The sequence below is a fragment of the Aulonocara sp. 'chitande type north' Nkhata Bay genome, linkage group LG20, assembly GCF_057382095.1.
Source record: "Aulonocara sp. 'chitande type north' Nkhata Bay isolate Kocher_YH1m ecotype deep benthic linkage group LG20, A_spYH_male_GT1.1, whole genome shotgun sequence".
NCBI classification, from domain to species: domain Eukaryota; kingdom Metazoa; phylum Chordata; class Actinopteri; order Cichliformes; family Cichlidae; genus Aulonocara; species Aulonocara sp. 'chitande type north' Nkhata Bay.
Window position 1 is genome coordinate 15,862,082 of NC_141363.1, and position 14,343 is coordinate 15,876,424.

General features: G+C 41.9%; 1 protein-coding gene and 1 pseudogene across 1 annotated transcript in view; one reads left to right on the forward strand and one right to left on the reverse strand.

Annotated features, from left to right (window-relative positions):
- The window catches only part of klhdc8b (kelch domain containing 8B), a 272,810-nt gene that overhangs the window by 79,542 nt on the left and 178,925 nt on the right, over positions 1-14,343 (reverse strand). Inside the window, exon 4 of the mRNA XM_086276790.1 lies at positions 12,789-13,013. Within this exon, the coding sequence (XP_086132916.1) occupies positions 12,789-13,013 (225 nt within the window). The remainder of the gene's footprint in view (positions 1-12,788; positions 13,014-14,343) is intronic.
- LOC147305350 (histone H1 pseudogene) lies at positions 7,244-7,823 on the forward strand (annotated as a pseudogene).

Sequence of the window (14,343 nt, forward strand, 5' to 3'; positions counted from 1 at the left end):
CACCGCAATGGAGAGCAGGTGTGCCACACCCCCAGCCCGGGGGTGTGGCTACCCGAGCATCACGCATTCCACAGTCACAGGACCACGGACCATGACAGTATATACAACAATATGAAAGTATAAAAATGGTAAAAGATATATAATAAATTATGAAAGAAAGCAAAAAAAGGCAAAGCAATCTCACACACACACACACACACACACACACACACACACACATATATATATATATATATATATATATATAGAAAGCGAGATGACAGCTAAAGACCATGTTTCTCACATGATTGAAATGTCACATTTGAAAGGGTTCTCATGAATTGCAAGGTGACAGTGTTTGAATCATCATCTGTCACCGAAGGCACACAAACAGATCTCGGCTTTATCTGCAGAAGAACAAATGACTGATGCAGCTGGCTTCACATCCTGCAATAAACGTCTACAAATCAGATTGACAGTCAGTATAACATTGCACTTAAACCACAAGCTCCCTGCTGAATGTAAGTGCCAGAGAAATATGCATATATGAAAGATTGTTTATGGCAATATTGCTGCTTAGTTTCAACATGACATCAAACCCCTTAACTTTACTTAAAATGTGTGGATTTTGAGGATACACGAACTGTTTGTGCTATATTAAAAACGTTTCACTCAGCTTTCACCCTTCTGTAACATCAAATATCTCATTTGCCTACAACAGACTTAATTACAGCTTAATAGTATATGTGAGGAGCCACACTCTGATTTCATGCTTCAAATGGGATTTGGAGCATATGTTATAATCCTTGCACAAAATCACTAAATAACAATATGGGTTAATTAAAGCTTATATCCCACATAATCCTAATGATTCACTCTGTTTTGACTCCTGAGGTATTAATAAAGCAAAAAATTAAAATCATTGACAGATTTGCAGCAGCTAAGGGCACCTTTAAGCGCCTGAAGTGTTTTCATTACTCAAATCAGATTTATTGCCAACATTGCACACATGCATTTGTTCAGTCATGTTTTATGCAGCAACATTTAAAGTGAGTCAATCGACAAACCGTGTGGTAGAAGCATTTGCCCATTTCTTTCACTGCTCAGGATTCAGCAGCATCATCATCAACAGTGCGGATTTGATTTGATATGATCTGACTCAACTAATGTATAATCTTCCCATATTTGGGCTGCTTTGTATTCCCCATTCCAAGTGCTCCAGGGTGGCATAGCACACACTGTGAGATACCCAACCACTGATTCCATTAGGCTGTTTACCAGGCAGCTTCTCCTTCTTATCTACTGAAATTATTCAAGCATACAGGAATTCATAAAGCAGAGTAACTGGACTGCTTTGTCTGAATTACTCCTGGGTGGGTATATCTCAAATGGCTCTGCAGTGGTCTAGGTCATGTCTGAACATTTTCTAGTGTTCATTGGTGGCCACAGCTCCTCTTGTTCTATTCCTCAGAAGGGTCCCTCATCATATATGCTCCCTGTTGAACACATAACATAACATTTCCTTCCATGGGTCCTATACCAGCAGTACCCAACTTTTTTTGCACCACAGACTGGCTTATATCTGACAATAGAAACCTTGAAAACTATAAATTTACACCTGAACCTCAACTCGTACTGGTCTGTGGCCTGGCTTGTGGACCGCTGTCCTATACAATTTAAGTTAGGGCGTGACTATTTGAGCAGCCATCCATTGTGCCACAGTTTCAAATAATGGAGTAGAAGAAAGAATGTGAATATTGTTTACCCTAACACTAGCACAACACAGCAGTATCCATAACACGAACTGCACATTAGGTGAGCTTATATGGAGGTGAGTATCCTGCTTACAGTCAAGTTCTGAAGCACTCCATTCCTGTGTTTATGTTAGTTTTAAACAAAATGACATTTAAGCCTGTAAGCTGCAGCATTTTGAAAGAAACCAGGATACCGCTGCATGTATACATTGTATTCAGACAAGATCCTATACACCTTAAGCCAGCTGAGGTATGATAACACAGACCACAGCAGCAAAAAGGAACTGAGAAAGAAACTGGTGTCTCGAATTATGATGTTTTGTACTTATGCTTGATGTCTATCAAGCATAAGTACATGAAGTGCTCTAAAAGTGGACTTGGAACTTTAGTTACCTCAACTGGAGAAAGTACTTTATTAAACCAGGCTTGCATTTGTAGTCCCTTCATTGTAGTAAAAAGCCTTGTTTCTCTCTGTTCCTGTTTGACACATTAAACTTATTGCATTTTGTGATAATACTAAACATCCTGTAGCCTTTTCATATTAAAGGAGAGATCCTTCTTTACTTAATCAGACACTATTAAAGGACGGTGAAGCAAAGCCATTTTCAAAACATTAAAACACTACACTAAAATAATGAAAGCATTATATTGTTAACGCACTAAAATAAATTCTCACTCCTGCTGCCGTCCCGCTGAAGTCACTGTTCGTCATTCCTTTGTGTGCGTGTGTGTGTTTTAATCACTGAAATGAAGAACATTTGCTCCATATGTTTGATCTTAACCAGCCGGAGAGAAATGCAAGTTGTTGATGGTTTAATGTGCTGCACATGAGCAGGTAATTAGCTGTGCAAACTGATCGTAGCTGTGCAAATTTGTTTGGCAGCTCATTTAACAAGCTAAGGTGCAGAAAGAAAAGCCCGATAAGAAGGCTTCAGCTGGAAGGATGTGAGTAGTTTTTTAAAGTTTTGTGTGTTATGTGAGGCTGACACATGGTTCATTCTAACTATCTGCCTTTGCTGTGACACAAGACTGAAATGACAACAGTATATGTTAAAATAACGCAATATAAGGCTCCATAATTTAGAATATTCCTGACATTTTCAATAATTCACATACATAAATACATAATTTGTTATATTATCATTGCAAGTATGTGTGTGTGATTTTTCCTTATTTATTTATTCTTTGTTTGTTTTATTTTTTCTTTATGAAAGGAAGCATATCTTTGTGCTTATATCTGTTTAATCTATCTTTTAAACTTTTATGCAATTTCTCCTTTTTAAAGGCACAGTGTGTAAAATTTGTCCACCACAATATACAGGTACATTTAGTAAAGAAAATAAGAGAAAAAAATACTATACAAAAATCAATACATTTCAATATCGCTACCGTTCTGATTCATTTACATATTGAAAGGGAGTGGGAAGAGCACTCCACATGTCTGTTGATTGCCGTAAACTGAATTCTGTTTTTTCACATCCCAGTTCAAATGCATTTGCCACTGTATGACAAATGTCATTTACCTCAGCTGTCAATATGACTGCAGTGTCAATTTGTCCGGTGTCCTGGGAGTCCGCTATAAGTCAGCGTGTCATCGAAATTGATGACAAACTGATTACAGCGATACCGAGGTGAGTTGTTGAGGATATCCTGAACATTTCTGTCAGTAAGCACTGCTGTTAGCTGCTGTTAGCTGGGATTATTGAAACTTTCTTTGAAGTGGATCTACCAATGATAGACTCAGGCACTTAGCGAATAAACTCTCTTATGATGTGAGAATGTAATCAAATTGTTTTTCAGAGGAAAAATGTGATTTTTAGGATACTCAAACCTAATGTTAGCCGCCATAATGTTAACTTACAACCTTCTTGTTGTTCTTTAGCCAACTCATTGTCACCTGTCCGGAGATGGGAGAATTTTGTGTCTGATCTGCTGACAATAAGTAATTGCCACAATGAGACATAAATAGGCATGTTTATGCACATTTTCATGTGTTAGAGCCATGAGCTCAGTTCATTATATAATGCTTGAAGTGAGAAAGATGAGGAGGTGGAAAATGAGGGAGGAAGAGAAAGAAATTATGTAAATATACATGTCCAGTCTGCATGCCAAGTGTCCTTGGGCAATATACTAACCCCATGTTGTTCTCCGGTGCATCAACTGGAGTATGAATGTATGTGGATAAAAATTAGGAAGCACTTAGAAACAGTAGAAAAGGGTGCATTGTGCAAACTGATATGAATGGGTGAATGTACAAGTTGTGTAAAGCGCTTTGAGTGCTCAAGACAGAGTAGAAAAGCTCTATATAAGAACCATTTACCTTATTTGCGGTGGTCAGGCAGGTATAGCACTATTGGACAGGTAGAAAATTTTACAAAATACTTGCCATCTAACTATAATGGGCTAATCTCCAATACTCAAACCCATTTAAAGAGAGTGAAAGAGAGAGTGAAAGTGTTAGATTTGTATTGTTGATTGTCATTTATGCTTAGAAATATTTACTTATATATGCTTAGAGTTTTGTAATTAGTTGTAGATTGGTAGAGGTTTTGATCCTTGATAGTCTGCAAACTTTGTGTGTATTAGACAGCACTTTGGGAGCATGAGAGGTCATACCGTGTCTTATTATTTTATGGTAGGATTAACGTAGTTGCATCTGTTCTAGTCTAAGTGCTCTTTGTTTAGATGAACTGCAGGACTTCCTCACCGTGTTATCTAGGATGAACCATCTAGGGTGAGGGGGAGGCTACCCTCTTCCTGACCAAGGATGTTTGACCCTTTGATCAGCAGTCCCCACACACACACACACACACACACACACACAGGCAAGGTACTCTTTGTTTGTATGTAGACGTCGTATGTTAATGAACCTATGCATATTCATGTAACCTCAATAAAAGGATAGTGTATGGGAGGACGGACGAGAGCTACTGGGGTCAAGCGAAGGAACGGTGCCTGTCCGGTTCTCTCCCGTGCACGAGTACCATGAAGAAGTTTGCCTACTTGTGTCTTGCTTGCAGTGTAATTATATTGTCTTAACGTTCCAGCGAATAGGTTTATGCTACAAACCTAACATTAATTGGTCCTTCGATGCCGGAGCCCTGGAATCGCATTCACCGAGGGGAGGAGAGGCACGCTGAAAGACTGACGTCAGCCAGGAAGTTCCTGTGGATTCGCTGTATGTCTTTTCTCCTCGATGAATGGCGATTGGCGGGATTCGAGGCTGATATTACACGCTAAGCAACACCGAGTAAGTTTAGAGTCCAACTCTATAACTGTACGTCTTCGCCGCTCAGTGGGGCGTTGTCCGTGGCCGCTTAGTGGGGCTAAAATTACGTCTTCGCCGCTCAGTGGGGCGTTGTCCGTGGCCGCTCAGTGGGGCTAAAATTCGCCGTCTAAGTGGGGCGATGTACAAAGCCGCTCAGTGGGGTTTTTTGTACAGAAGCATTAAGTCGCAGAGTTGCGCAGTTTGAACTTTTTTTGGTTCGCCGTCTTAGTGGGGCGAAATACAGACCGCTGTGTGGGGTACTGTAGTGAGTTCTCCACCGCTCAGTGGGGTGTTGAGAACTTCCGCGGGGTCCAGATTGTGCTGGACAGTAGGCCTATTTTGTGTTGTTTTTGTTGTCGTCGTCGTCGTCGTTGTTGTTGTTGTGTGGGTGTGTGCGGAGCAGAACATGTGGTCTGTGACACCGACTGTTGTTGTTATCATGGGTTTCTATGCAACCAAGAGTGAGTCGGAGGGAGACAGACGTTTGTGCTGGACTTTGCTCCTGGCAGCACAAAGTATTTATGTAAAAAAGAGAGAGAGCGACGGCTCCACAGCTGCGCGGGTTCACGCGAGCGCGGTCACGCGGGTTTCACGCGGACCTGAGCCGTGCGGTTAATCGCAGGCTTATAAATGGAAGAGATTAAGATGTTAAGAAGTTTTCAGAAAACACACCAGCCTTGAAGAGCGTGTGGAGAAGGCCAGCCCACATCAGCAGCTATGCTCTGGTGGGTGGCTGTCCCCCCACCCCTTGCTGACACAAAACGTTAACTCTTCAGCCTGTGTGCCAGACCATAGACGTAATTGAGGTGGATAGTTGTTAAAAGTAACCTACATTAAACTTGTGGTTGCTTAAATTCAGTACGATGACATGTGAGGTGAAGTGATATAGGTAAATATTTAAACTAATGAAGTGCATAGAGGCACTTGACCTGTGTGGAAGACTGTCGTCTTATTATGAACCATTGTTGAGATATACAGCACACCTGTGAAAACAACTAATATGCTCAACCCTGTATGAAACATCTAAAAGTACATGATGGAGGAGCTGTGTTGAATATGAAAGTGTAAGACTTTGCCGCTGTGGGCAGAGCATGCAACTACTGTGTGATGTTGCGTTGCAGTTTTTTTTCTGAGCTGATGAGCAAGCTACACGTTATCAGATCAAGAGCTGTCTGGGAACTACTCAAAGAGGGGGAAACAGGGAGTGTGCAGCGTTTCCGTGAGCAGTTTTCCTGCATCTTGACTTGTGTGTAGAGTGTTCATAACATCAGCATCATGTTTTTGTTTATTTGTTTTGTTGGGTTGAAAATAATTAAATAAATGTGTGATCATGCCTATGGATCACCATGGCACTTATCTCCAGCCATATGATTTATTTATGCAGATGAAAAAGTGAGTGTGAATGTGTCTGACATCACAGTGTTTTTGTGCACTGTGCAAAAGTAATTGCCTCTGATTGTGAGTGAGGCAGTGATTTTGCAGACCACCAGCTATTGTGAAGAAAAAAAAAAGAGTGAAAAAGAGACAAATTACATTGTAGACGAAGAGAAATAATCATAGGAAAAAGGTTTTGTGTTGATCAGCCGAAAAACAACTACAATGTCATTTTCTGCTTTTAAGAAAGGATTGTTCACACAAACACAGACAGAGAGAGAGAGAGCTGTGTGTTGATTAAACAGTGATGATGATAATGAACATGTTTTAGTTTGTCACTTTCAGGTGAAAAGCAGACTTGAATCAATTTTCCACATGCAGCAGTCGGAAGAAAGTTATAGTTTAACATCATTGGAAACATGCAGGCCAAGTTTCTGGCTGACTTATTTACAGTGCCATGTGTTTCTCAACCTCACAAGCGAGCTCACTCCTCCCTGAAGATAAGGAATGCAGCTCCAAAGCAATAACATGATAAAGAGACAGCAGCAAGTCCTGAGCACAAAAAGTCCCAGCAAAGCAGCAGCAATGTGGATAAACAGCAGCAGAAGAAGAAAGCAAACCCATCTTCCTGTCTGATTGGTTGAATTTCACGGAGGGGCGAGCAAGATGGCAGCGGGAAGAGGAGTTTTTGTTTGAGTTCTCAGCACGAGACACTTATTTGACGTCTTTCTGGCCTTCGGGACTGTTTTGGAGATCAGCGCGCTAAACTTGCTGGATCTGAGGCCAGGGTCTGCGGCGGCAGCATGTTGAAATGCTCAAAAAGGACTGAGTGACTCGGGCAAGCCACATGCGGTTAGCGACATGAAAGAAATGGACCCTTCATGATGCGTTCAACGTGCCAGCGCTGTGGTGGGAAAGGCTCCATCATAAACACGCCCTGCGCCCTGCGCCGAGGTTCAGGCCAAGAAGAAGAAGACGATGACTTCCAAGCCCAAGAAGGTCGGCCTCAGCGTGGGCGAGCTGATTGTGAAAGCCGTGGCCGCTTCCAAGGAGCGCAACGGCCTGTCTGTGGCCGCTCTCAAGAAGGCTCTGGCTGCCGGAGGCTACGATGTGGACAAGAACAAGGCCCGTGTCAAGACCGCCATCAAGAGCCTGGTGGCGAAGGGCACTCTGGTGCAGACCAAGGGCACCAGGACCTCCGGATCCTTCAAGATGAACAAGGCTACTGAGAGCAAAGCCAAGAAGCCCGCCGCAGCCAAAGCCAAGAAACCGGCAGCAGCTGCTAAGAAGTCGCCCAAGAAAGCAGCAGCAGCACTTCAGCCACTAGCACGAAGTCAACCGCATCAGAGGACAATAGTGAGAGTGGCTGTGACTTCACTGTGCATGTGAAGAAAACGTTTGAGGAGAACTGAACAGTTGGAGTTTGACATTTGCCACCTGTGGAGTAAAATGGCAAGCAGAGACAGTGGGACACAGGACAAAGCTGAAGGAGAACTGCCGGCTGTTGGACTGTTGAAGTGGGAGAGGACAACAGAGTGAGAAGGCTAGGTGAGAACACATAGGAATTATTTAATGTGGGAAATCAAAATTTGGGTTAGCAAACCTGGGGAAAAGAAAACTGACTGCTTAAGTTGGAAAATTGAGACGGAGTCTGAAACATTGCGAAAATAGAAACATATACAAAATCACACACACACAAGCAGAACATGCATTAACCCTACTAACAATTCCAAACACAAAATGACTCATGAAGACTCATAGCACATTAGTTAAGAAATGATCAAATAGCAGAGAAGTGTGTAGGAAAGGCAGAGAACATGCTCTGCTGGAGATGCAGCTCCACAGACCTGCATCAAACCTGCCTAATAACACAAACACACATGCAATGAAAATTAGCTTGTTATCTTTCATCAGTGTTAAAATAGTGTCAATTTAGCAGACACTTGTTCTCAAATACTGAATTTATCCAATAAAAAAAAAAAAAAATTGACCCTCCAGGTTGCAGGACAACAGTTTAACTTTTGTGGGAAAAAAGATCCTGGTTTGACCAACCAGTGATCAGACAATAAATTTAGTTGTTAAAATGGTAAATTGGGAGAAGCTTCCTGCTTGATTAATGCAGCACAAGTGATTTACTGTATGAGGGAAATTGTCTTTTGTGATACTATTTTGAACATGCTTTTCTGTCGTCCTGTCAACTTAGTGGGTTAATAGCTGATATGCAAATTAGTTGATCGGTTTTAGATTAATGAAAGGTGACTGAATTCTAGTATGAGTGAATGAGATGTGTTGGAGTTGTTGTGTGTTGAGTGGAGACTCTAAAACACTGAGTTTCCTGCTTTGATGTGCGAGTGAATCCTGTATTTAGATACACAACTCTGAATACGTCAGAACAGACTGTTTTGTGAAGTGCATGACAGCATGTCACATGTTTTATGATGAATGGAAAAGGAAAATTGAATAAAATAGATCTGTGGCCTAAATGAGTGAAGAACACAGACCTGGTGATTAAACTCATAAGTTAAAGAAGACATTAGGCTTATGTTGTGAGTGGTGCAGCTGATGGTTGGTTTGGAGTGAATCTAGCTGATGATTCTTCTCCTGTTGTGAAGTTGATGAGGAGTTTGTGTCATGACTTAGCAAGGCCTTTTTATTTTGATACTTTCACAGTGCACTGAAAGTTTTGTTCGATAATCTCTGTTCTTTAAGCAGATCTGCACGTCGGGAATTAAAAGCGCTACACGTCGTCGAGAAAATTGTGCCAAGTGAGTTCTCCACATTTAAATGGACTCTGGAGAAAGCCACTTATTTGGGACAATTATTAAATGACAGTCCCAGTCCAAAAGGATTCAGCGATGTAATCCAAACTAAAGTTCTTCATTTTCTTTTGAAATGACGTCATTTTGCTGAGAGTGGAAACTAAATGCGACGATAGGTTCCACTATCAGCAAAGAAAGAAAGAATGAATGCATGAATGAGTGAGTGAAAGGAAAACAAACTGACTGACTGGTAAAAGCTGACAAGACTTTACTGATGTAACACGACTGTGTGAAGTTGACCCCCGCCTGGCAGGGGTGCAGATGAGTCTGTGTGTGCTTCCCTTTACAGAAGCAGAAAGATGACAGCAACACTCGAGGTTGCGTGATGATTTAACATTTTAAATGCCATTTTCTGTGTCTGTGAATTTACTATGTGTGTGTCATTCACTAGCTTGAGTTGCTCACAGAGATAACTGTGACAAAGTATGCATACGCCTGCGCAAGCGCTAATATTTGCATTTTCTTTTCTTACAGCATGCCAGTTCTTCATGTGAATTGATGATGCGATTTATACCAGGACAACTGGTTGATGTTTTTTCCTACTACAGGATTTCTGGGTTTATGTGTGAGGAAAACTGTGTTTACAGGTTATGAGTGGTGATGCTGTTGCATTGTGTTGATGGGAAAATGTGAAGGTTACTTTGATAATGTGAATAACCTGTGTGAAATTTCCTGTGTTGAGAACTGGTGTTACTTCTTTCCACAGCTAGGGTTGACTTTATGGTGTTTTTATGGCACCTCTGGAACCTGTTGACCTGTGTCTGACCTCTGTCTGACTACAGTCAATGTGCATTGCTAATGTTAGTTTCTTTGAGAATGCTGTGGAAGATTCAGCTGAAACGGACAAGTGACATGAGTAAAACAAATAAGAGATACAGTGTTTCTGGGATAGTTTGATATGGGCTCATTAGCTGGCCACTTTTGAGCCCATAGTAATATATAAGTGGAGTGACTTTGCTTAAGAGCAGTCACCGATTACATTAATGTTGCCTGAGTACATGGGATGATCCATGTCTGAGGCGACTTATGAAAATAATTGTAGTTTACTGATTTGAGAAAACCTGCACATGACACTTGTCTTGCTGATGTTGAATGCTTCTTGTCCTTATGATACAATTGTTTACAGGTATGGAGTTTGATTTTACTTCCAGATTTTGTTTTCCAGGCCATGATGGTGTGTATGCAGGCTCCTGGGAGAGCCAGGTGTTAAGCAAACTTAATATGCAAAGCACACTAACATTTTCATTGCAGGATTATAGGTCCAGGGTGGTGCTGCTCCAGGGGAGGAGATGCCCTGATGTTGCCTGGGATATGATCTAGCTAATCTTTTTCTTTAAGACTGGAATCCAGGTTTGGTGAGTTGACGCATGGGTGTGTCCATGCGTCAAGAGGAGGGGTCCAAGGATTAACATTAAACAATGTTTTTTATTATTGTTGCAGTGATTTGTGTGATTAGCCGTTTTATTTACAAATATTAAACCTATGCAAGTGGTGCACCCATGTTCAGATGAGGCTTTGATGGCCTATAAGTGAAGTTCACTGAACTAAAGAATGTGGTTTGATGATTGTTGACATACTCTCCAAATAGTTTGTCTTCCTAGCAAGGAAATACAGGTGCAGCAGTAATCTCCTGAGAAATCTTCAGAGGCCCAGTGAGAAGCGCATAGCTGACAGGACCAGGCAGTGGTTGAGGTCAAAGATCAAGCTGATTGGGGCCCATCATGAAATCAGACCTTGGAGCCACAGCAAGGACCATGAAACTGCCTGCAAAATAGAGGAGAGGATCGTCCACAAGATGGGAGAGAGGCTTCAGGAGGATCAGAGATCATCTTCAGCACAGCAGACATCACACAGAGAGCTGTGCTACTAAGCTTCCAGGAAATCAAGAGGAGACTTCCCACAGCAAGATTTTAAATACAATGAAAGATTCAATATTGACGCTGAGGAAGACGACTAAGGTGTACGACGTGCTCTGCCTTAAACCTTCAGCAGCGTTGGAACATAAACACTCAGGGGATGAGGAGCGTGCCAAGCTCCATCGACAGCGTAGAAGGAGTTCGAGGATGACATCATGATTCTGTGAAAAGCACAGGAACCAGAAGCTATGGTGGTGATAACAGCAGTTTCCTATGAACATCACCTAACGCTGTGCCACTGTACTGTGCATACGATGACACTCTGAAGGCTGCTGGGATCATAATAGCAGTAAGACAACCCTGCACCCTTTCCACAGAGGTGTTTTCTGCAGAGTATGGACAATGAAGGACAATGAAGGAGTCATAAATATCCCCCTCACAGGACAAAGGCCTGAAGTGAGGTAATGGGAGGCCATAAAACTAGAGTGCTGAGAGGTCTGCAGCTTTGGAAATAGCTGAGAACCATGTTGACAAACAACAAAACCAACTGGTATGTTTGAATGTTTATTCTACATACATTTGGACTCTGGTCCTATGGACAACGATGGAAACAACTGGAAGAGACATTCATGACGCCCTGCAGAACTCAAACCACTCTGCAGAGAGACATGTGATGTGCACACCTGGAGGAAGCATTACCAAGCTGAGATGTTTTTGAAAATGTTACTTTTTTATTTTCACTATTAAATTAACAATTTCTTTGTTTGCTCGTAAGATGCAGTTTGCCATGAGATGAGCTCAATGAATGGGATAACTGCTAATACATTTGTTGAACTGTGTACCTTTTCAGTAATTTAGGGTGATTTGACATATGCTGAGTATAAAAATGTTTGCATTGAAACTGTCAGACATGAGGTATTCATACCTGGGAACTTTTCAGGCATAAAGGTCAAAAAGGGGGGAAATGTTAGATTTGTATTGTTGATTGTCATTTATGCTTAGAAATATTTACTTATATATGCTTAGAGTTTTGTAATTAGTTGTAGATTGGTAGAGGTTTTGATCCTTGATAGTCTGCAAACTTTGTGTGTATTAGACAGCACTTTGGGAGCATGAGAGGTCATACCGTGTCTTATTATTTTATGGTAGGATTAACGTAGTTGCATCTGTTCTAGTCTAAGTGCTCTTTGTTTAGATGAACTGCAGGACTTCCTCACCGTGTTATCTAGGATGAACCATCTAGGGTGAGGGGGAGGCTACCCTCTTCCTGACCAAGGATGTTTGACCCTTTGATCAGCAGTCCCCACACACACACACACACACACACACAAACACACACACAGGCAAGGTACTCTTTGTTTGTATGTAGACGTCGTATGTTAATGAACCTATGCATATTCATGTAACCTCAATAAAAGGATAGTGTATGGGAGGACGGACGAGAGCTACTGGGGTCAAGCGAAGGAACGGTGCCTGTCCGGTTCTCTCCCGTGCACGAGTACCATGAAGAAGTTTGCCTACTTGTGTCTTGCTTGCAGTGTAATTATATTGTCTTAACGTTCCAGCGAATAGGTTTATGCTACAAACCTAACAGAAAGCATCAAAACCGCTGCCTAACCAGTTTAATGGATCACCCAGAAAGCTCCTGCTCCTTCAGGCTGTATTTCATCCCTTGAGTTCGACCTTAAAAATGTCATCTTAAACTCATGACTTCCTTCAGGGTTAAATAACAGCTTACCTTGATCCAGATCATACTCTTCCGTGGTGCTGACAAAGTGAGGTCTGGAGTAAAAGTTATGCGGCCCCGGCTGCTGGAGGCCCCCAAGGCTGAAGAGGCTTCGCTCATTTGAAGCACAGCAGGAAAAGACCCTCCGGCTGGGGATGCAGGAATAACGTGTCCAGCTCTTCATCTCCAGGTCAAAAGCCTCCAGTGCTGTCACCGGCATCTTTCCCTGGCGACCACCTGGAGGAGAGGGGAGAGAGATTCAATGAATTTATGATTATGACAAAGCTTTACAATTACAAGAGATTCTATTAAAATCCACAGAAGTGAAATGTGAGCAAACTGACAAAGTCACCTGTGTATTATCATGAAGACATGGAAACTGCATGCCCCTTCTCATAAATGAAATATATTCCCAGAAATATTATCATGTGCACAAACAACAAGCCAAGGACAAATGCAAATTTTCTGTGTGACACTGTTTGTCCCTGTTTCCATTTCCTGTTTCATTGCTTTTTAATCCCCAGTGCCTGTCACATAGTTTCCTTGGCATTTATGTCAAAGTCTAGCGAGTGCACAGACCAGCGCTGGGACCACATTTCATTTTGGGCTGAAAGGAGAGCACAGCAGCAGGGAGCTCCCCTAGGACACTTAGGAGTTGTTTACTTCCACAAATCATAACTTAACCTTGTAAAATACGACTACAAGGGGAAGGCAAGCTTTGTGAGACAGAGAGAGAGAGAGAGAGCCTGCGTGGAGCGGGCAGTAAGAGTTTGAATGATGGGAACAGGGGGGTTGAAAGCAGCGCAGCACTGTGGGGGCCAGGGGTGAGAGGCAAATAGGGAGGGAGGCAGCGGAAAAAGAAGGGGGAAATGTAAAGAATATGAGAGAGTGACAGAGAAATTATAGAAAGCATTATAGAAAGAGAAAAACAGAATGTGGAGGAGTGAGAGAAGAAAGTGGAAGAGGGTCAGCTGGAGTGGGCAGAGTGGCAGAGAGATCGATAGCAGTAGCGAGACAAAGAGTCGAACTGTGTGGGAAGCATTACATGTGAGAAAAAGAGATTCCATGCAAAAGATTTGGTTGATTGGAGCAGAATCTACTGTGTATGGTTTTCCTTGAGAGTACATAGTTCACATATGGTTTTAGTGTTGCTGCAATACTCCACAGACTAACATTTTGGCAAAAGTGTAAAACAGAGAATCTGGACTGCTGCACTACTGAAGGAGACAGCTTTTGCACAAATCTACATATAATCACGGGTCTGAGCTGCATTCTAAACCAAATTCAGCTCAGCAAAAATAAGCCATCTGTATAATCTATATAACAGATGTATCTCTGTTATGTAGATTATACATACAGTGGGGCAAAAAAGTATTTAGTCAGCCACCGATTGTGCAAGTTCCCCCACTTAAAATTATGACAGAGGTCAGTAATTTGCACCAGAGGTACACTTCAACTGTGAGAGACAGAATGTGAAAAAAAAATCCATGAATTCACATGGTAGGATTTGTAAAGACTTTATTCGTAAATTAGGGTGGAAAATAAGTATTTGGTCACCTCAAACAAG